Below are 22,989 nucleotides of genomic sequence, written 5' to 3' on the forward strand. Positions count from 1 at the left end.
GCCCTCAGGCTGTTGCCCTCCAGCCTGGCTTGGGGGGCAGCTCTGAGCTGGTAGGGCTTTTGGTGGTGTCATGAGAACTGAGCAAGGATGAAGGGCTGTTCAGGCCTAGAACAGACACATCACATGCAATAGCAGCATATGCTTCCACTCGCACCGTCCTGCCTTAAACCTGCCTTGGAGTGGCATCTCTCAGGGTCCCCAGGCCTATTTCAGCCTTTGCTCTTTTCTGCTGAGATCGCCATTTCCACAGGGACCCTGAGTGGAGGCCCACACCAACTAATTTCCCGTAGGCAGCTGACAGCCATTAGGTCATAAGTGCTCAGCACTCATTACCTGCCCGTGTCAAACTGGAACAGGTGCCTTGGACTGGAAAGGATCCCTATTGCAATGCCAACCCCCTGAGCCACCCAGTGGCCACATGTTGGTAGGACTGCTTGGAAAATCAAGAGAAGGTTGCTAGTATCTTCCCATGGAGCTGAACTTCATGTGTTGTTTTATCCACCCACAGATCGCTGTCGCTGAAGAGTAGCGCATCCCTCTTGTGTGAGTCATGTCTTCCTCCGATGAAGAGACCCTCAGCGAGAGGTCGTGCCGGAGCGAGAGGTCGTGCCGGAGCGAGAGGTCCTACAGAAGTGAGAGGTCGGGAAGTCTGTCTCCTTGCCCCCCGGGCGACACCTTACCTTGGAATTTACCCCTGCATGAGCAGAAGAAGCGGAAGAGCCAGGATTCAGTGCTGGACCCAGCAGAGAGAGCTGTTGTCAGAGTAGCTGGTAAGGAAACATGCAGTATCTAGGAATTAAAGCCATGTCTCTATTGGTTCCTTTATAACTGTCCCCTGAATCTCGGCATGAGGCCCCCATCAGATATGCCTTCTTTTAGAGCTCATTCATGCCACTCCTTGCGTCAGCCCAGAATGGCTGCCTAAGAGCCATCCCAAGTACCCCACTCCTATAGGATTGATCATGCTTCTCTGGAGCGCTCCAAGCCTCCTGCGAGCCCTGGGAGTGAGGGACCCAGAATCAGATTTGTTCTGCCATAGAGCACTGGACTCGCCCCATCATTTGAATGAAAGGGAGTGAAAGCTAGCTGCTGTCAGTGGTAGTGCCACAGTGTAGGGTGGTACAAAAGTGGCCTGAGGTCTCTCAAGCCGCCTGTGCTGTGGAAGAAATGGGACCTATAATTCACCATCTGTGCAGTTCCATCAGCAGTGGAAGCCATACTGTAGACAGGCCACCACAGGTGTCTTTACCACTGTGGGTGTCAGTGGTGGAAGATGTAGTGTACCTGGAGCTTGAGTATTTTCACTACAAAGCCAGTTTAGATAATTCAGTGCCTGAGCCTGCATGTTCCCCTCCCGTCTCCTCTCTATCTTCCACCATTTCTGCCGCTCGCGGAGCATCTCCAGTAGGGAATCATGTATCCCATTGTCTGCCAATGTAGACACAGCATCAGTTCCGTGGCACTCTACCATAGCAATGCTAGGAGATGATGATGGTCCTTCAATGTCCCCACTGATTGGAAGAGCCCTTTCACTCTCTCCTTCAGCCCTGGGCCATGAGTCTGGTGCTGAAATTAAATGAAAAGGGGGGTATGGAAGAAAAAATGCTGTTTTTTGGGATAAGGTGGCCACCCATCCCTTCATTCATGGGAGATTCCTGATCTGCACAGGTCTACTCCATCTCCCATGAGCTGGCCATTCAAAACCCCAGTATTTGAGCCAGCCTCTGAGCTGCAGCATCATGGTTTCGTGACAATTACTTAGTCTGCTGGGTCACATGCAGCTGGGTGTCCATGGCAAGTGGATGTGAAATGAAATGCAAGGGGCAGGTTTGATGGGTTGCGAGTTCTCTTGCCCCCACTGTGGTGCCTCGTTGATAGTGTTCAAACTGAGCCATTTGCAAGGGGATTGGAGGAATCAAAACATTTGTAGTGGCTCAGGGGGCATCCTTGGGGGCAGAGGTGGAAACTATCCGCTCATCAGTATGGGCAGGGGCCTAGGATGGGCATGCAGTGGTTTTCCTGCTGGGTGGTTCTCTATAGGCAGGGTTTATTGCTGTTTTGTTTGTATCCTTTTTGACCATATGTTTAATTGGCGGCAGGGCACCAGGAACATTTCTCTTGGTTTGAGTCCAAATGAGTAGTCCTTCCTCCCCCAGCTGGGGAAAGTGACTCCAGTCCCACCCACCTGCCCTACCTATCTCTTGGGGATGGAGAGGAGCAGGAGCGGGGCTTAGTGCTGAGTACCTTGGGGTGTGTGTGTGTGTAGGGTGACCAGATGTCCCGATTTTATAGGGACAGTCCTGGTTTTTGGGTCTTTTTCTTATATAGGCTCCTATTACCCCCCACCCCCATCCCAATTTTTCACATTTGCTGTCTGGTCACCCTAGGAGAAGTGCAAGATGGTCATCTCACTTTGGGTCCCCCCTGAAATCACACAGGCCTCAACCCTCACCCTCCAGCATGAAATGTAATGGTCTGCACTACACAGGAATCCAGGCTAGATGAGCAAATGGTCCCTTATGTATGGTCCCTCTGCACCACCCCCAGTCCTGACTTTTCACACTTGCTGTCTGGTCACCCTATGTGTGTGTCACAGTGCCCCCAGATTGGCCTTAAATGTCTGCTGCTGATTGTCTCCTTGAAAACAGCAGCTGTCATGAGGAAACCCTAGAGGACTCTCTCTTTGATGTCATTAACAAGAGGTGGAGCTAATTCCTCACATCCAGTGAGGAAGGGTCTAAAATACCCCCCAAGTTAAAATAAAATCAATTCCATTTGGCTCTTGCCAACCTTGCCCCTGTAAGGCCAAGTGGGGTCCAGGATAGAACCATGCTTTAATGTCAGCTTTCGATTGTAGACACTTTGGAGCAGAGACCATTTCTGATTCGGGTCTGTACATGCCTAGTACAAGCCGGCTCTGGTCCATGACTGGGGGTCCTCAGTAGAGCTGACTGGAAGATTTTAGACAAAATTTCCCATAGAAAAAGAATTGTGTAGGAAAAAATGTGAAATTTTGTTTTGAAACTAAAATTTTATCCTGAAATGAAATGTTGAATTTTTTTCTAAATGAAAATTTTCCAAAAATGAAAGAAAATGCACATTTCCATTGGGTGGGAAAGGTCAAATATCAAAATTTCCTGCCAAATGAAAATTCCTAGTTTTGACCAGCTGCACATGGTGTTACTGTAATATAAATAATAAATAATGATACCAACCAGCCCCAGGGGAACAGAAAGAGTTAATCCACCTCTCTTCTGGGGAGAGAGATGCAGAATTCCCCAGCCCACTTGGAAGGCTGCTTCATGGGGTGAGTTTGTCATTTTGTTTGCAAATGCTATTAATATATGGAGATATACCTATTTCATAGAGCTGGAAAGGATCCTGAAAGGTCATTGAGTCCAGCCCCCTGCCTTCACTAGGAGGACCAAGTACTGATTTTGCCCCAGATCCCTAAGTGGCCCTCTCAAGGATTGAATTCAGAATCCTGGGTTTAGTAGGCCAATGGTCAAACCACTGAGCTATCCCTCCCCCTGGGAGTCTCTGGGCAGGAGGAACCAGCCAATTAAAATGGTAATTCTTAAAAATGCTCTGCCTGGGACTGGAGGTAAAATCAAGTAGCAGGGGCGTGGGAAAGCCCTGGGCCTTGGAGGCTGGAATATGAAAATGGCTGGAAGAAAGGATGCAAAGTGTGGCCCTGATTCTGGGGGGCGCTGAGTATCACAACTCAGTGGACTCAGCACTGCTCAGGATTGCATTCTGCCTAGCAGTGCGTTCCTGATCTGCTTCCCTACAATGTGAAATAAACTGGTCCTGTAGAGTGCTGATCCCTCTTGCAAGGTGACGAGCACCTGCCATTCACAGTGGAGTTGGGGGTTGCACTGATTTGGGTCCAAGCTGAAGAAATGAGAAATGCTGCTATTTTCCCAGCTGTGAGTTTGCTCTGATCTTTCCTTCCATTCTGTAATGCCAGGGTCTGTCGTCATGCTGGGTAGATCCAGCCCGTGATTAAAGGAAAGAGAATGTCATATAATCTGCTTTTATGCAGATTTCATATTAAAAATAACTTGTGAGTTGCAGCTAGACTGCACTCAGCAGGGAAGAAAGAGTTGGAAGCAGTTTCATGTCACTGGGTTTGAAAATGTGTTGAAATATTGACATGGGTTTTTACATTATTTATTGAGATCTTTGCTGGAGGCTGCACCAAAGCATGAGGAGATGTGACCTCCACATCTTCCTGGGATGGGTTCCAGTTTGGAATGGTGTCAGATGCCTGGTTTCCATCCACACTTGAGGCCATGACCCGGGGACAGATATCGGAGGGAATTTTGTTTTAGCTATTTCAGTGAGAATGAGCACCTCTTGGTACAATCAGGGTGGAGCTAATACCACATTAACACAGAGACAGCTGCCTCTCATTAAAGAAGCCCATGCTCATTTCACAAGGAGATTACTAGTGCCAGGATGCGACTCTGTCCCTATCTGCCCCCACCAATGACTGGGACCCCTGGATTGGTCATTTGAGGAGGGGGAGTTGAATCAACTCACTGAAATACAGAACTCTCCCCCGGCACTTGTATGGATTCCACCCCTTTAGTCTGACTACAGAAGCTTGTACTCATCGCCAGTGGGATAAGTACATCCCGATCCACCCAAGAGAGCACAGCGGGGGTGAATGACAGCTGTGGTGGGTCACAAGATGAAGGCAGAATTGGCCTGGATCAAATATTGGATTCTGTGGATTTCACAGGTGATGTCAGTGGGGAGCGAATGAGTGGCTGGGCCAAAAGAATTTCTGGGTTCAGGGACAACACAACTACTTGCTACTTGTGTCCTCTTGACTTCTATCTCCACCTCTCCTCCTCCTTGTTCTCTTTTCTTCTCTTCTCTTCCATTGCCTTCCCCATCGCCATCCTGCTCCCTTGGCCCACTCCTGAAACAATCCGGGCCTCGGAACTATCACTCTGTTCCCCACGCTGCAGAGAGCAGAGAACGGATCACAAAGAGCATTCCATCAGCCAACCCAGTGTCAGGGCAGCACTCAGGGCGTGGCTCGCTCTCCACCGCAGATGCCTCTGTTAATGAAGCAAGACAATGTCACAGGGCTCCAACAGCAGAGGGCCAGGAATCGGGTTCTCTTCCCAGCTGTTATTACAGACTTGCTGTGTGTTTGAGCACCTCACTTTAGCTCTGTGCTGTTAACCCATCTGTAAAAGGCGGATCTTAGTATGGCCCCAGCTCATGGTGGGTGCCGTGAGGTTTATTTCATCACTATTCATAGAGCACTTAGAAAGCAGAGGCTGTAGCTGCACAGAATATTATTATTATGAACTGTCTCTAGTGCAGTCGCTGTGCATGATACTTTACGGGGATGGGGTGGATTCTCTGTCACTTGAAGTCTCTACAAAGAGACCAGATGCCTTTCTAAAAGATACACTCTAGTTCAACCACAGTGTATTGGGCTGGCAGAAGGAATCACTGGGCGAAATTCTCAAGCCTGGGTCTTACAATCTATGGATCTGTGAAAAAAAAGGACAGTCACTGCCCCAGTGAGTGGAAACACACCAAAATGACAACATGCTGTTGTGGGTAGGGGACGGGGCAATGGGCAGGAGACGCTAGGAGACAATCTTAGAAGCGAAAACTGCTTCTGTGCCGAGCAGGCCACAGACTTTGTCTCACTTTGTTTGTTGCTTGTTAGTTACATTTTTGCAACTGTCTTTCTGGGTGGACTGGGGGCGGGGGAGGGATTATTGTTTAAAGACTTGACAGGAGCCTTGAGTGCAGCAGTTCTCAGGCAACAGGTCTTCACCCTCAGGGCTGTCCCCAGCACTTGAGGTGTGTGGGTGAATCTGTTCCCTTCTCTTCTCTGAAGCATGTTTGCTCAGCTGTTGTCTGGCTTTCTGAGCGGTGCGGGACACCTTGACATTCCACTGAAGGCGATGAGCTTTCAGGCACTCACCTGGCAGCATCTGGTCACATGAGTGGCTTGTAAACCTGAGTGCCCACCCATTCCCACCAGGAGCGGGAAGTAGAGCAAAGGATTCTGGTACCTATCTGTGGAAGTGTGGCTGGGAGTGGCTTCATGTAGGGTCCTCAGACGAGACAGGTTTAGAGACTAACTTTCTTTACAATTCGCTCCTGTGGCCCAGGCTGATCTGTCTTATTTCACTGGCTTGGCAAATTCTCGTGCTCATGGCAGCAGATGCTCTACTTTGGATTGAAAAGACCCTTTGATCCTAAACCTGTTTGGACTTGCTCAGCCCGTGGGCCGTATTCTGATTTCAGGTTTGCTGGTATCCATGTGGAGTAACTCCAGAGACTGCCTGCTGGGGATTAGCTCTGGATTTACACTGGACTAAGTAGGAGGCTAGAGATATGAATATACTTAGGGCTGAACTGTCTCCTTAGGTGCCGAAGTCCAACATTTAGGCACTACCGACATTCTCAAAGCCACTGCTCAGCTGCTGCCTGAAGTCCCCCGGTGCCTAATTTTCCTCTGGTAGAAGTGAACAAAGTCCAGACTCTGCCCCACGGCTAACAAACTGCTGGGAGCCCCGGCAGCATTCTCAGACCAGGCGTTCTTCCCCCCACCTACGTCACCGGCAGGGCCTGATCCAGGCTCTGTGCATGCCTACCGGAGTGAGCTTTGCACAAAAGACAGTAGGAGGGGCAGGCCCAGAATACCCATTAGCTAAGTGCTTAAAGCACTCCCCTGGGGTGTTGGAGACACTTATTTGCATCTCCACACTGTATAATTTGGAGCAGGGATTTGAATCCAGGTCTCCCATCTCCCAGGTGAGTGCCCGGGTCCCTGGGCTACAGAGTCAGTCACTCTCTCCCCTAGTAAATATGGAATTATTTAGACAAAGAGGAACAGCTCCCAGAGGAGAGATTGGGACAGCCAGCCCCATGAGAGCCAATAACCTGGTGGCGACGATGCTCACCTGGGTCCAAGTCTCTGCTCTAACTCAGGCGGAGTTGGGATTTTAATCGGAGTCTCCCATCTCCCAGGTGCTGGCCCCATGCACGCTGCAGTGGGCTGGGGGGGTCTCTCTCTGTTTGTTGGCAAGAAAGGGCTGACCTGGCTGAGGTGACTGCCTCCGGAAGAGGGTTCACAGCTGAGAATCCCAACTGGTGGGAGGCGCCATCTCTGGTCTGTCAGTCTGGAGTCAGTGGGAGTTAGATACGTTGGTACTTTTGTGAGCCTGGGCCCTAAGTCTTGCCCCTTTTCTTTGCATTTCTTTCTTGGCTAGCTTAGGTGGCTCCCCATTCAGCTTGCTGGCTTCTGGGAATATCTTTGTTAGATGCCTAACTCTCCCCATAGATTGTATGTGGCGCCTGGGGACCTATAAAATGATAGGGTCTAAACTAGCGGTTACCACTCAGAAAAGAGATCTTGGCATCATTGTGGATAGTTCCCTACAAACATCCGCTCAGTGTGCAGCAGCGGTCAGAAAAGCTAACAGAGTGTTAGGAACCATTAGGAAAGGGATAGATAAAATATCATAATGCCATAATATAAATCTATGGTACACCCACACCTGGAATACTGCATGTGGTTCTGGTCTCCCCATCTCAAAAAGATATATTAGTATTGGAAAAGGTGCAGAGAAGAGCAACAAAAATGATTGGGGTGTGGAACAGCTTCCAGACAAGGAGAGATTAAAAAAATTGGGACTGTTCAGCTTAGAAAAGAGACAACTAAAGGGGGATATGAAGGAGGTCTAAAATCATGAATGGTGTGGAGAAAGTGAATAAGGAAGTGTCATGTACTCCTTTACGTAACACAAGAACTAGTGATCACCTGATAAAATGAATAGGCAGCAGGTTTAAAGCAAACCAAAGGAAGTACTTCTTCACACAATGTGCAATCAACCTGTGGAACTCATTGCCAGGGGATGTTGTGGAGAACAAAAGTATAGCTGGGTTCAAAAAAGAATTAGATAAGTTCATGGAGGACAGGTCCATCAACAGCTACTAGCCAAGATGGTCAGGGCTGCAACCCCATGCTCCAGGTGTCCCTAAACCTCCAACTGCCAGAAGCTGGGACTGGATGAGAGGGGATGGATTACTCAATAAATTGCCCTGTTCTGTTCATCCCCTCTGAAGCACCTGGTGCTGGCCACTGTCAGAGGCAGGATACTGGTTTAGATGGACCACAGGTCCGACCCAGCATGGCCATTCTTATGTTCTGACTCTGAGATGAGGATTGCACAAGGTGGCAGGGGCACCTAGGAGTGAGGTGTTGCAGCGCTAAGCATTGCATGACCAAAGCACACTTGTGAATTTAGCCCAGAGAGCAGAATGCAGCCCAATATCTATGTGAAGGGAGTGGGGCTGGGACTGAGAAGCCCAATCCTAAAGACAGAAAAGGGCAGCAGTCGGGCAGATACACGAGAGGCCCTGCTGGTATTTTCCAAGGGTCCATGTTTCATCCACATTCACAGTGACATTTGGGCTCCTTTGTCATTGCGAAGTTCAGTTTTAATCTTTAGCCGAGTGGCTTGGTCGAAGCCATTCCAATACACTCCCCTTCCAGAGCAAAAGTAATTGTTTAATTAACACACATTAAAGAAACCAGTTTAAATGCAAGTCCCAGGGATGTGGGAATAAACCTGATTATTCTTTGCTGGTTGGTGAGATGCAAATTCTGCCTCGCGTTAGGGAGATGGCAGCTTTTGAACAGCCGTGAGATGCCCAAGGTGGAATTAAAAAAAGCCAGCTAGTAAGCAAAGCTTTTTCATTTCCTTATAACTGTTTTTAATTCAGTTGTCTATAAGTCTATTTCATACACCTCTAAAATCAGAGCTCGCTTTCCGATGGGAGGCAAACAACAAATCTGGCCTGTTCTAAAGGGACAGACGGTCTTTCCTGTTCCTTGCTGGGAGTGGCTGTGCAGGATGAGCGAGCCAGGTTTCCACAGGCAGGGGGGGAGAGAATTCATATGAGAAGAGCTGATATTTCTTGTGTCTGCTGTGAGCAGCCAGAGGAGCTGGTTTAAATGAAAATCTGTCAGGGTAGTTGTTATTTTGCTTGTCATGGACCGTTGTCTTATTTCGTTACTCAGCAGGCACACAAGCCGTCCAGAGATTTAGCTGCAAGGACGGCAGCACCAATGCACGAAGAGCTGCCTCGTGCCATCATAATCTCCTGAATTTAAAACCTCCCCCCCGAGGGACACACAATGTGGCAGTGCACAAGACCACAATACGGTGTTAATTACCCTCGCTGATTAAAGCAGCAAGGTAAAAAGCAAGCTTTTAGTTAGCGTTATAATTTGCCTGCCACGGCCCACATGCTTTCAAAGATGAACTGGAAAGGTTCTTAAAAAAATTAAGGGCCTCAGATTCTAGGGGAAGATTCCTTAAGAGGAAAACAGTCTTCAGAGATTACAGCAGAGTGGAATTCACTTAGCTCCGTTCAGACTCCAGAGCCCTATTTTGGGTCACAGTGCAGCAAAGCACTTATGCCAGTGGTCCCCCAATTTTTCCTCTTGCACGCCCACCCCCGGATGGCAAGAGAGGGATCACTTGATCATTGCCTGTTAGGTTCACTCCCTCTGGGGCACCTGGCATTGGCCACTGTCAGTAGACAGGATACTGGGCTGGATGGACCTTTGCTCTGACCTGGTATGGCCGTTCTTATGTTCTTAGCAGAATGTGTCTGTGCCTCCCCGGGGCCGCGAGCGGAGTCTTGGCCGGGAGCTACCGCTGGTGGCCAAGAGTGGGGGCTGGGAGCTGAGAGTGGGAGCTGTAGCTATGGCTGGGGTTGGCAATGGGAGTGGGGCTGCATTTGGCTGCCAACCCTCCAGGATTGTCCTGGAGTTTCTAGGACTTAAAGAGTAACCTTTAATTAAAGATTATGTCATGTAATAAAATCAGGAATATGTCCAGCCAAAATTGGCAACCCTAGCGGAGTGGAACTGGGGGCAGAGCAGGGCTGGGTGGTGCTCTCTCCCTGCCCCCTTAGGGGCCTGGCTCAGGCCCCACTGCGGCCCCCTCGACATTTCTCTGTGCCTTCGGGCATGCCCCACAGTTTGGGGACCACTGACTTAAGCACATGCAGCTACTCTGAAACCTGTCTTTAAGCACGAGAATTCCCATTGACCTCAATGATCTTAACTTTAAGCATGTGCTTTAATGCATTGGGTCCCAAGAGCATACACCTCAACATTTTCAGAATTTTGGATTTCAGCACTTGTTTCTAGTGAAAACTGAAGTGCCAAAAGGTTGCATGTTTTGATGTGAAAGCTGCCATTTGTTGATGCAAATAAATACAAAAAATTGGCTTAGTGTAAAATCTGCATCAGAGAAGACTCATGTCTGTGATTAATATTTTGCAAGGAAAACACAGATTCCATGAGGTTTCCTCTTAACAAAATCCGTCCAGCTCTATTTTTCACTCTGAAAAAGGAGACACACCCAACTTCCTGTAAGGGGTTCTGGGTAATGTAGTCCAACAGTCAGTGTCTGTGCTAAGCACTGCAGTTGGAACTACCACCAGAGAACAGATTTACTGTACACTAGACTCAGAATTGAGGAATCTGAGTAGGCACAAGTGCACCATCCCTGTGCTTCTCCTCCTCCCCTATTTGTTCTGTGGCGTCATGGAGGATTTAGTCCCCCTGGCTAATGAAGATTAAGTTTTAGAAACAACTGTATTATTGGGTGGGACTTGGAAATTAGACCCGCAAGAGGGGCATGATCTGACCCACAAACGTGGGGCCGGGATCTCCTGGGTTCTTTTCTCAGCTCTGCCGCTGACTTGCTTGTGTGGCCATGGGCTAGTCAGGCCCCTGCTCTGTGCCTCAGTTTCCCCATCTCTAAAGAGGCGTTGGCAGGGATAGGGCTGGGTGAGGAGTCGTTCGTATTTCTGAAGTGCTCTGAGTGTGAAATGCAGTTGTTGTTCTTTCAGCTAGTTCAGGGGCTGATGAATCAAGGGCTGGGGGCTTTGCTGCTTTGGAGGTTTCGTGCTGGGTTTAAGCCTCTAAGAGCAGGGAGTGTATTTGGGAGCGAGGGAGGGATTACAGGGCACCCAGCTCTGTGAGGGAAGGATTAGCGCACTTGGAGATGCTCCCTGTATGGCAGACACAGAAAGCAAAAGGAAATTGTCTGCTCTGTGGCTTAAAGAGCCACAGGGACTGAAGTGGAAGGCGGCTTTTCACATTGCCATGGTAACCCAGAAGTCTGAGTAACCATTCTGCTGGTTGCCAGGGTTACAGAACCTTCAAGCAGGGAATGTCTCTCCGGGCTGCCTGCCCCCATCCGGGACACCCGGTCACAAGGCATGCGTGTCTCTGACAGGCGAAGGCCAAATCTTACAGTGGCAAAAAAAAAGAACCTACCAGGATTTCTCCAACTCCCAGCTCTGGAGCAGGAGTCTGGATCCAGCAGAAACCTTCTCCTCCTGTCAAGGCACAGAACTGTCCAGAGAGGCAGAATGAGGGGGCATGGCTGGGGACGGGGCGGTGGTGAATCTGACAAGAAGGGAAAAAGTCTGCCATATGAAAGTGGATTAGCCGAGCCAAGTCAGGCCAAGAGGTGGGGCCCGGCCTAGTGGCAGGAGACTGATTTCCTCCATCTCATCTCGGAATCCAGTATGGCGAGCAGGCTGGCGATGGGAGTGCTCTGCTGTCCAGTGGGAGATCTGGGATCAGGAGCAATTTCAGGGTGAATTGTTGTCTGTGGGGCTGCCTAGGAGGGGCATAGACTCAGCCACAAAGTGCCTATCCACGAGAGAAAGGGGTCAACAGCCCATGTGTGGAACTAGGCCAGTAGTTAACGCAGAGTCCTTGGTACCCAGTGAAGTGGTTGGGGGTTGCACTACAGTAGTGGGGGGCCCCACCTTCCCTGCCCTGGGGAGTGGGTGGGTGGGAGGTCTGGGGAGGGGTTGGGGAGTGATCCTGCCCTGCACTCACCCTGCAGCGGCTCCTGTCCCATGGGGTGGGGCTGGCTTGGTTCCTTGCTTGGGCATGTTGGCTCTGGCCATAGCATGCAGGCGGGGCCCTCCTCCTGTGATGCCCTGCCCTGCCCCCTTCCTGGCACCGAGTTGTTTTTGTTCTTTTGTGCATGGGTGGGTCCCCCAGGGTTCTGACTTCCCCTTAGATGGAAGCCCTGTGCAAGTCAGTGCACATTGGTTAATCCAGACCTGCCTGCTAGGGTAAAGAGGGAATTCGATTACATATTTGTTTGGCCTGGAGAGGAAGGTGTGTGTGAAATCCCACATTTGGCTGCCCAGGACTGGTTGTGGGAGCTGATCTTTCCAGGAGATGGGATGGGGGCTGGTGTTGCCCAGGAAAAGTAGGAGTAGATCCTATGTCTAGCTGCCTGGGTTGGTTCCATTTTCTATTGCAAGGAGTAGGAGGAATGTCATTTACTTTACAGTGCAAAAACTCAAAAGCCCCAGGAAGGAGGAAATGTGGGATCAAGTGAAGAAGTCCCTCCACAGTCGCCTTGTGCCCTGGCCACGTTTCAGTGACAACCCTTCTGAATTGTCCGGCCGCCTCCCATAATCCCCAGTGACCTCTGACGATTGTAACTGCCTCTCTTCTATGTTCGCTCATGCTTCTCTAGAGAGCAGGTGGTGGGTTTTCTTGCATTACCCAACTTTCCCCACTAGGTGCCACTCAAACTGCATTTCTTTTTTCTTTCCACACCTGCTGAGTTAGTCAGAGGGTGTGGGAAGAGAAGCATTGTGAGAATAACCATGTTTCAGAGATTTGCAAATGTGCTCCAAAAAACAGAGCCACAAGGAACTCGGAGATCCTGTGACTTCGGGGTTTTGTTGCATATTATACTAGTCTAATTAGGCTGTGGGACAAAACCCAAAGGCTGAATGTGGAGGTTTTGCATCAGTGATGATCTGACCTGGATTCACACCCCACCCTGGTTTTTGATTTTGCAGAATCAAATCCGGACTGACGAACTATTTCAAAATCAATCCAAGACTGGGGAGGTTTTGCAAAACCAACTCCTCTGATGTTTTTCCAATTACTAGTGTATACACTCTTTGGTTACACAAATAGCTTCCAAGACTCAAAGGTAAATAAAAGTATCAGTAACAAATCTGACCTCTGCTTACCCATTTATCTTACGGAGGTGTTAATTTCAAAGCCACCCTGGGCCATTTTGATACTAATGTTATTAAGACCAGGCCATCTACCAAACAAACACTCATCTGGAGTTAAGGCACTTTTAAAATTGAAAATCATTGATTATCTGCTGCTTGTTTTTCCTCCACTACTTATTTTTCTATGCTGGGTTCTTTGCACACCAGCCATTCTAGACAGGTCTTACCTGTCACACTGCTTATTTAATGTGAAACCCTCCGCTGGTATGATACTTGATCTATTAAACTATCTCCTGACAAATCTGCCTTATTACTGTCATTTACACTTTGGCAAGACTTGTAGAATATGTAATGCCAATACAGATGTTTCGAGTTGATAAGGCACATGGGTATTGCTTCAAGCTTATGTACAAACCATGTGGAAGGGGGTGCTGGGCAGCACGCAGCTACATTTTCACAGCTAGCCTCTAATTTTTGATGCCTCCATTTTTGGGTGATGAAATTTGAGGCACAATGGGACTAATTCTGAAAAGGTGCTGAGCACCAACATCTCCCATGACTTCAGATGAATGTTTGGGTGCTTAGTGCTCTTGAAAGTTAGACCCAAGTTATTTCAGTTTGGTTATCACCCAAAACTGGAGGCACCCACAGTTAGTGGCCCCCTGTTAAAGTTTGCAGAGAAGCACTGAGCTAGGGAATGAAAGCCTAAATCCCAGTTTGGTGCATGACGTGTGCTAATGTTGAGGCCTTCACGCCTGCTATTGTGCCATGATTAGCTTAATTTGCATATACTTGCGAAACTGGCTTAAAGTTCCCTGTTCTGTCAGGTTTAAAATGTCACTTGAATGATCCACAGATCTAGGGTGCAAAATATCACCAGAATCATCATTTTTCTGTTTAATTCATGTGGCGCCATAATCCTGAAAGTAAATTTGAAACAAATGGGGGCAGAATAATTGCATGAAAAACTACTACACCATTGGTGCAGGTATGATTTATTTGTTAAGCACTGAAAATGTGGCCAGCGCTTTACAAAACATACAGGTCAGAAGGTCCTTACACCAGGGAGTTTGACCAGTGAGTAATTCCAGGGAAGTCAAGGGGAGTATTGTCAGGGTGAAATCCTGGCTCCCTTGCAGTCAGTGTGGCTTTTGCCATTCTTCTTAGCATATGCACAATGTGCATCAGGTGACACCTGACCAGGATTCACACTGAATTTGGTCCGCTGGTTGGATCATTAGCTTCCCTGGCTCGGGCCCGGTACTGATGGGAAGTGCAATGTGAACGCTGATCCATGCCCCCTCCCCACTTTTGCCATTTACTGCAATGAAGCCAGAATTTCACACACACTGTGTAAAGTTAAGCATGTTTATGTCTTTGTAGGATCTCTGATCTGCATGGACGAATCGTTGTGCCCAGGCACAAGGCTCTACCTACATGGATCTGATTGCAGGATTGGGCCTATATAAGAAGTGTAGGGAAATGGAAAATTGCTAATCTGAACGCAAGTTCCTTTGGGGATTTTCAGCAGACAGAAACCCTGCTCCAGTGTGACTCTAGGATCCTGCTCTTTGTTCTGTCCCAGCTGCTGACCCTCAGATTTCAGCCAGGCTCTCTTTAAAGGACTCCTGTTTCTCAGGCCAAACTCACAGGCTCTGACTCTGATGCAGTCTGTTCCTTTCTCCTTACCCCTTCTCTCAGCTTCAGCATCCTGTTTTGGTCCATGCCTCTCTCATAATTTCTCCTTAACTTTCCACTGAGAGTCTGGATACTCAAAGCGCTTGTCAGTCTAGGGTGTGCTCTGTTCTGTTCTTGTTTTTACATGGCTGCAGTTCCTTCTCTGGTTTTGGTCTGTGCTGTGTGTTCCGGTTTGATTCCAGTACTTACTCCTGTGACAGCGGCTGGATCTTAGTCCAGTTCTGTCCCGTCTCCATTTCTGATTCCAGAAGTGGAGTCCCGCTAAATTCAGGTTCTGATCCCTTTCTCTCCTCCCCTCGGTCAGATCCCCTTCACTCTTCTTTTCAAGGCCCCTCTGTTTTGGACCTGCAACTCCCAGGCTCTTGTGCCCCTCCTCCCCCGGGTTCTAATCTGGATCTGGCGCCTCTCTCATTTTCCAGGTTCTGATCCGGATTTGGTGCCTCTCTCCTCTCCCGGGTTCTGATCCGGATCTGGTGCTTCTCTCCTCTCCCGGGTTCTGATCCGGATCTGGTGTCCTTTCCCGGCCCGTGGGCACAGCATCAGCAGCACCCCCAGCTTCCATGTCCTGGGCAGCCCCCGCAGCCCCACACCCAGCTCCAGCTCCGCCGCCCCCCCGTCTCTGGCCCGGCCTTGCCCCCGCAGTTCCCCGGCCGGCCGCCTGGTGTCGCCGCCGCTTGGCCGGCGGGGGCGGGCCGGGGGCTGGGGCCGAGCCGCGGCTGACAGCGGGAGGAGCCGAGGCGGAAACGGGAGCCGCGGACACCGGCCGTGGCCGCTGCAGCGCGCGGAGCCGGGCCGAGCGTGGGACGGAGCCAGCCAGCACCGAGGCCCGGCAGGGGAGCGCCATGGCCGGCTACGTGCCCGGGCTGCTCCCGGCCACCCGCAGCCAGGAGAAGGAGTTCGTGCAGGCGTACGAGGATGTGCTGGAGCGGTACAAAGGTAGCGGCGGCGGCGGGGCGAGGGAGCCCCGGGAGCCGGGGGGCAAAGGGGCCCCGAGGCGGGGCGCAGCGGGGGCCCCGCGCGGTGACCGGTTCGCCCGGCCCGCTGCAGGCTCTGCCGGCGGCTCCCGCAGGCTCGGTCGCGCCGCTGCGGGGACACGGATCCATGGAGCCGTTTCCGCCGGCTGCTCCGCCTGCCCCTTGCCCCGGGATGGGCCTGGCCCGGCTGGGAGGGTCCATGGGCAAAGGCCGGGCTGGGGGAGGAGCAGGACGTAGCCCCCAGCGCGGCCCCTGCCTCCCACAGGGACTCGAGCCTCGGCGGCTTGTTTGTCTGCCCACCCCCCGTCTCACCGCAGTAATGGGCATGGGGGGGGCAGCTCCCCCGGCTGGATCAGTGGCTCCTGTTGTTGTTCAGCCCTCCACACACAGTCGCATCATTCGGGGGGGGGGTGGCTGGCCCCCCTGAGATCTGCCTTTCTCTTGTAGGCTCGCACACCTCCCATGAGCACCTCCTGGCAGGCGGTGATGGCGCAAAGCCAGCCAGAGGCTAGTCAGTGGGGGTCTAAAGCCATAGACGCTTTAGGGGTGATTGTCATAAACAGAGTCTCACTTTGTGTGGCTTGGTCAGTTTGTTTATCAGAGATCAGCGCTCGGCTGCATGCCAGCAGCGATGCGGTGCTTAGCTGGGGAGGGGGTTGGAGGTGGCACCGGGAACCCTAAATCATTTACTTCCCACCCAGAGGGGCTGTCAGGTAGCTTCGTGTAAGGGCTTTTAAAAAGGAGGGTTGTTCTCCCACCCCTTGCCGTCGCTAGTGAGTGTGTGGATGCTGACCCCCTGAGGGCCGTGGATCTCTGAAGCTGGTGCCTGTATCTTTTCGGCAGCTGCCGGGGGTGTATGGCACAGGCAGTGAGTGTGCAGTTTTGATGTAGATCGTTGGCCTCCTCGTTGTGCTGGTTTTTATTTTTTCCCGCAGAGATAGACTTGTCTGTGAGCCCAGATTTCTGCCCCACAGGGCTCCTATCACAGTGTTTTTGTTTTGTAAGTTTTGCGGCCAAGTCTCTTGAAATGGTGACTGTCCCGTCCAGAGGAGCCAGGCACTGACAGCATATGCTTCCGTTTCCTCCTTGCATGCTGAGACTGGGATATAATTGATTCTCCAGTCCTCCAGTTCAAGGGGTGCCATTCAAAAATTCCAAAGGTGAGGAAAACACAGCTCCAGTGTCTGTGCTTCACAGGGCTCCGGGAATAAAAACCTTGTGTAGCATCTGGGAGTATCCTCCCAGAAAGGGGTTTAATAATGGAATTTGAGGATCTTAGTGCTTACACATATTCATTAATAAAGCCCTGCAGCCGCAGTGGAGTAAATGCAGTGAACTGTTTGTTAGGTAGGGAAACTGAGGCCCAGAGAACTTGTTTGGTGTTGGAGAGAGCCAGTGGCAGATCTGGGACCAGAACCATGGAGTCTTGACTTTAATATGAATAATCTCTAACACTTTATACAGACTATTATGTTGCAAAGGGAAAATAAAATCACAAGGCTACCTGTGCCTGCTCTGGTCTGACTCAGACCTGCTAATGAAGGTTGATAATCCAGGTAGAGGCAACTGCTCACCCCACCCCATTAGTTAGCTCTCATGCTCAAACTGTAAATTGCTCCATTTAGTGGACATCTGAGACTTTCCTGGCAAAGATTAAAGCCCCGCTTAGGCTAGTGTGGTTGGCTTGCTGGCTAATGAAAGCCAATAGCTACCTCGGCAGGAATTGTCAGTGCTGAAAAGTGACCGAATCCATGTGGGAATAATCCTGTTTACGATGCCTGCTCAATGAAGGGAAATTAATGTTTAAACTGTAACATGGCCTTTTTTCAGCATGGCGTTCAGTGCTTGCCTGTGGGGGCTGGGCGCAAGAATGAAGTTGAGGCTGTTACATTCACACTGGAGAGTTGTAAGGCCTGTTCTCTCATTTCTTTCCATTCATTCCCACCCACCCCCCAACTTTGCGATAAACAATTCAACTTCTCCTGTCCAGAACAAGTTTTCCAGTAGCCCTTTCCTCCAGTGGGGAATTCTTGATGAAATGTGAATTGAGAACGTGAATGTTTGAGAGTGGATGATTCTAGAGCATATTTGAGGTTATTCTGTGTCATCTGGCCTGCAGGGTGGAGCAACTGATGAGATTATAATTCCACAGAGTCAATGAACAGGCTCTGACCCCCACGGGCTGTCATCTTGTCTGGGAGCAACTGACCCCACAGTTCAGTGGCAGTGATTCTTCTCCTTGGACGGCAGGGAGGAAGTACACCTGACATTGTTCAAACTGACAGTGTAAATGCTGGGTTGAATTACTCGGAGAAATCTTTCATAATAACAGTGGTACTTTAAAAACTGCTATTAAAATTAAGCTCAACCACAGCACCTTCCATTCAAGGAGCAAGACTGGGCAAGTCTGGGTGCAGTGAGATCTGGAGTACAAAGGGTCCGTATGTGTGTGTACCCTTCCTGGGATGGACGTTTCGGGTGCTTTCATCCCATTTACAAACCTTGCCTTTATCTGGGTAGCTTGGGTCCATCAGGTTGCAGTTTCTGTGATCTATTACTTTACAAGCCTTTCATTGTAGACTGATGAAAAGAGCTCAGATGGACAGATCTAGGGCTTGTTGGCACCGTGTTTTTGCTTCCCTAGTAACTATGCTGCTCCTGCATCCAACACTTTTTCACTAGGGGTTTGCACCAGTGGCTAAAAATCTAGTTTACGCAACAAGGCGTTAGTCTGTGAGCACGGCTGATGGAAGGTGACGTGATTTGCGCTGCATGTTGAGTTAGTTGAGTTAAAGCCATGTTGGGTCAGTGGCCTGTACTGCTTTAACCTGCTTCTGTTTGATTCCTGGTCTGCTGTGGATGGTGGTATCCATACAGTAGTGGGAGAAAAGTTTGACTGAGTGGAGGTGTGAACTGAAGGCATTATGATGACTAACTGGCAAGGGTGGTTAGCCTGCAGCATGACAGATGGGAGTGTCAAGGAGGGGAAATGACTGGCAGAGGATGACAAGGCCCAAGTTCCACCCTGCTGTGTTGTGTATGTTAGTTCCCATTGCCTTCGTCCTCTTGTGTCCTTGCATCTCAGGGCTCTGAATTCAGAGCTGCACCTTTGAAGAGAGTCACCCTCTACTAAAATGGTCCCAAAGGTCTTGGCCATGTGAGGAATCCCTCAGCTTGGCCATAATGGAGAACAAAAGCCCCTAGATTCAGACCAGTTAAAAGTCTGCATGATACTGAGAGGTGAGGGACTTGCCTAACCCAGAGGTGCCAATACATTGCCCAACTGAGAGCTGCGTGGGCTATTTCTCAGGAGCCCCAGGACCACACCTAATATGCACAGAGAGGGGCAGATTTCAGCCACCTGTGTTTCATTGCTTGGCTACCCAGACTAAGATGGAGCACCACATGCTGAGCCAGGTAGCTTCTGCAGGCCATGTATCCATGATAATGATGAAAGCAGTTCTGGGCTCCTTTACGGAGCACCATGTGTCACACCCCTGAGCCAAGGCATTGAGAGATGTAATAGCTAGGTAGCTCTTTGTCCATGAGTTACTCCCTTTAGATGCTGATGCCATGAATCTGAAGTGGCATAGAAAACCAGAGAGGTAGTTTTCAGAGAAAAGGGAAGTTTTGGCCAACATAATAAATATTATGCATGCATGCTAGGCAGTGTCTGTGGAGACCTGCTGCAGCAGTCTAACCAGCCAGCAATGAACTATTTGAGGTAATGCAACACAAATGTACAGTTGCAGAGCAGAGTGGGTTCTGTGTTCTGATTCAAAATCAGAGTCATGTTGGAAGGAGGAGATGGGACTTTAATACCAAAATGTTATCCTTGAATCCTAGAAATATAGGGTTGGAAAGGACCTCAAGAAGTCATATAGTCCATTATCCTCACACTGAGACAAGATTAAGTATACCTAGACCACCTCTAGCATGTGCGCAGAATTCATGCCCCCCCGAAGATTTCTTTCCTTCCCCGCAGAAAAATGACTTTCTGACAGGGAAGCTCCAAGAGCAGTCACACACCACTCCCTAGCTGCGCAGGTACATCATTTCAGGCAGCCAGCGGAGAGGTAAATCACTGCAGGGCTGGGGACATCCCAGACAGTGGCTCCTACCCTGAGCCAGGATCAGCTGCTAATCCCAGCTAGGCTGGAAGCAGGAGAGGATGGGACTTCCTCTTCCCTCAGAAGGAGTGGCTGGGTCAGACCCACCCCTAGAAACCTCCCCCAGCTGCACAAAGCTCAGCATCGTCCCCTGCTTCCTGCCCTCATTGCTTCTCAGCTGTGCCCCCATCCGCCCAACCCCCATGCATCCAGATCTGCCCTACCCAGACATCACCCCATACACACACAACATCCCTATCGCCTCCAAACCCAAACTCCACCCCACTGAACCTCAACCCCTGCATCTGGAGTCCCCTGTGCCCAGATTCCCTGCCTCCAGACCCCCACCCTTGCACCCAGACCACCCCTCACTGAGCTTCCTGCACTCAAACCCCCACTCTGATGAGCCCCACACCCCTGCACCATCCTGAGCCCCCACTTCCAGACTCCCATGCCACTGACCCCAGTTAGCTGCACCTAGACCCCCACCCCACCAAGCCACACTTGCCCAGCACCCAAATCCCCCTGCTGAGACTCTCTTGCCCAGACCCCTCCGCTGACCCCAACCACTTTCACTTGGAGTCCCATTGCCCCTGCACCTGGAAACCCCACAACGAGCCTGTGGCCATCCAGATTCCCCCCACACCTAGACCCACCACTGAACTGCCTGCAACCAGGTTGTCTCACACAGAATCCTCTCACCCCACACCTGGATCACCCCACACTGATCGCCTCCACACTTGGACCTTGCCTGGTTGAGCCTGCCTGCCTGTCCCACACCTGGTGCACCTGGCGCAGAGGAGCAGGGCCCCAGGGTGTTTCTGGGGCAGGCCCAGGCCTTATGCTGTGTCAGGGTTGGGTGCAACCTCACCACTGAGTCTGTGTCCCCAGGATGGGGAGGCTGCAGGGTGATCTCCCACCATGCTGGAGCCTCTGCATTTATTTCTTGACAAATAAAACTTGCAGAATTTTACAATATTTTGGCACAGAATTTTTAATATTTTGACACAGAATGCCTGTAGGAGTAAACCCAAGCTTAAAAACCTTCAGGGACAGGGATTCCACAACCTGCCTAGGTCACCTGTTCCAGCGATTAACTCTCAGTTAGAAGTTTGAAGAAATGAAGTGAAGTGTTGCAGTGTGAAGAAAAGTGGTGCAAATGCAAAAACGCTAGTTACGGTCCCAGGTTGGCCCAGAGAGTCATGATTCATGTTATTGCACACCTAGTACTGCTCAGCATTAAACGTCATTAGCATGTATACAGTGCTTTTCCTGTTCCAAGCATTTTAAATATTAGCTAATTAATCTCCTAGATCGTACACTGGAGGTAACTATCATTAGCCAAATTTTGCAGATGGGGAAACTGAGGCAGATAGGGGCAAGTGACTTGCCCAAGGCCACAGAATAAATCTGTGTTGGAGTCAGGATTAGGATTTGGGGGTTCCTAGCCCTCTGTTCATAGTGAAGCCATTTCTTTCCATGCTTTATTCGATGCTGTGTTTCTTGCAGTCATTGCCTCTGTTCTGTGGCAGCCATACATTGGTTTTTTCACTTGCATTGCTCCCAGTTACCCCGGGCAGGTCCCTAGGAAGGTCAGTGAGGCGGATCTTTGCCTGCAGGGTGTTGATGCTTTAATTACAGCTGTTTGGACTAGTAGGAGAGGTGATGACATGGTCGCCTCAGTTGCCTAACTCCTCCTCCCTGGCTGCTTTGTCAGGCTGTGGCAGTCTCCCTGTGACGTGGGGATCCTTTCAAGGGAAGGCAGATGGATCCAATAAGGACCCTTCATTGTTAGGGGCTGCAGTGCCTGGGGAAAGGATTGCACGGGCTGATATTGGAGGAGACATACATGGGTTTCAGATATGCTGAGGAATGCCTAAGTCCTTAGCCTCACCCGGCCCCCTCCTGGTGCTCACACATTCTTTCCAATGGGCTGCTGCCGTGCCCTGTATATGGCCCTCTCTTCCTCGTGACACCCATAAATCAGCTGTGAGAGAGAGAACTCTGTGCTGGGGTCTCGCCTTGACACTGCAGGATCAGGGCATTTGGATTTTGAGGCCTCTCTGCAGAGGCGGATGGGTCACTCGGCTCCTCCATTCTGGACTAGGGGGCGGGTGGCCTAGCTACTTGCATTCGGCTCCTGACTCTGAAATAGCTATAGTCATGATTATTTTGTCCTGCAAAGATAAACACAGTCCCTTTGTGATGGTGAGAGGACCGTCTTGGTTGTGGGTATTCTCTGGAGCCTGCAAGAGTGAGCCGGCCATGTGGCAATGCTCCCCTCTCCTGGATGCGGAGTGGTGGTTTTCCCGTCTCTACCACACAGGTAGAGGTGGCTGAGCATTGAAGACTGAGCTGAAATCTCTTTCCCCCGCCTTAGTAGGGGAGTTGAGACCCTGTGTTGAACACGTCTCTCCTCCTGCAGGAATAATTGTGGCAGCTGTATTGCATGTTCCTATCCCAGTAGGGAGAGCCATGCTTTCCCACCAGTAGCCGTGGTAGGAGATTTGCTATAACAGGTCAGACCATTGCCTTCTCGAGTTCAGTACCCTGTCCCCCAGTGGCAGGCCCTGCCTGATGCTTCAAAGAAAGGCCTAGCTCCTTAGGTAGGGCGGACAGTTGTGCAATGCTGTACGTGGCCACACAATTGTCTAGCCCCTTCCTTTAAATCCAGCCCTTGTGTTGGACTTGGTAACGGCTGCAGCCCAGAATTACGTGGGTGACAGTGCTCCAGTGTGGAAGGACAGCGGACCGAGGGACTTCAGGGTGGACACAGCGTCTTTGGGATTCTGTGTGACTCTGGTATGGCTGTGCGGCCCGGGCCGTTTGCTGAATCAGGAGTGTCAGCAATGTGTGGCTTTGTGTTGTGGTGTGAGCATATGTGTGGCTTTTATTTTTACTCAGGATGGAAATTGAAGCGTCTGTGGAAGACGCTGCTTTACTCTTGTTTGTTTTTGGCCTAGGCGGTAACTGTTGTGGTTTGTTTTCGTGATGGGGATCCACCCTGCCTTGCCTCCCCAGGTTCCTGCTGCCTTCCCAGTATAGTCAGCACCTGTTTGGGGGGGAATCACGTCCCTGAGTTCTGATGTCTCTAGACACAGTTTCTCCTGTTGCTCTTTGTGTGTATGTATGAATGTGTG

General features: G+C 50.4%; 1 protein-coding gene across 8 annotated transcripts in view; it reads left to right on the forward strand.

Annotated features, from left to right (window-relative positions):
• The first annotated feature begins 548 nt into the window (after positions 1–548).
• Positions 549–22,989, forward strand: part of MACF1 (microtubule actin crosslinking factor 1) — a 249,021-nt gene continuing 226,580 nt past the window's right edge. For 7 of the 8 annotated variants that reach the window (XM_050932168.1, XM_050932180.1, XM_050932181.1 and 4 more), the window contains exon 1: positions 549–770. In XM_050932168.1, the coding sequence (XP_050788125.1) occupies positions 551–770 (220 nt within the window). In that variant the 5' untranslated portion in view covers positions 549–550. Of the gene's footprint in view, positions 771–15,555; positions 15,703–22,989 lie in introns of those variants that run through there. The other variant, XM_050932171.1, reaches the window with a different exon arrangement.

This window comes from Gopherus flavomarginatus, chromosome 22, assembly GCF_025201925.1.
Source record: "Gopherus flavomarginatus isolate rGopFla2 chromosome 22, rGopFla2.mat.asm, whole genome shotgun sequence".
Lineage (NCBI taxonomy): Eukaryota > Metazoa > Chordata > Testudines > Testudinidae > Gopherus > Gopherus flavomarginatus.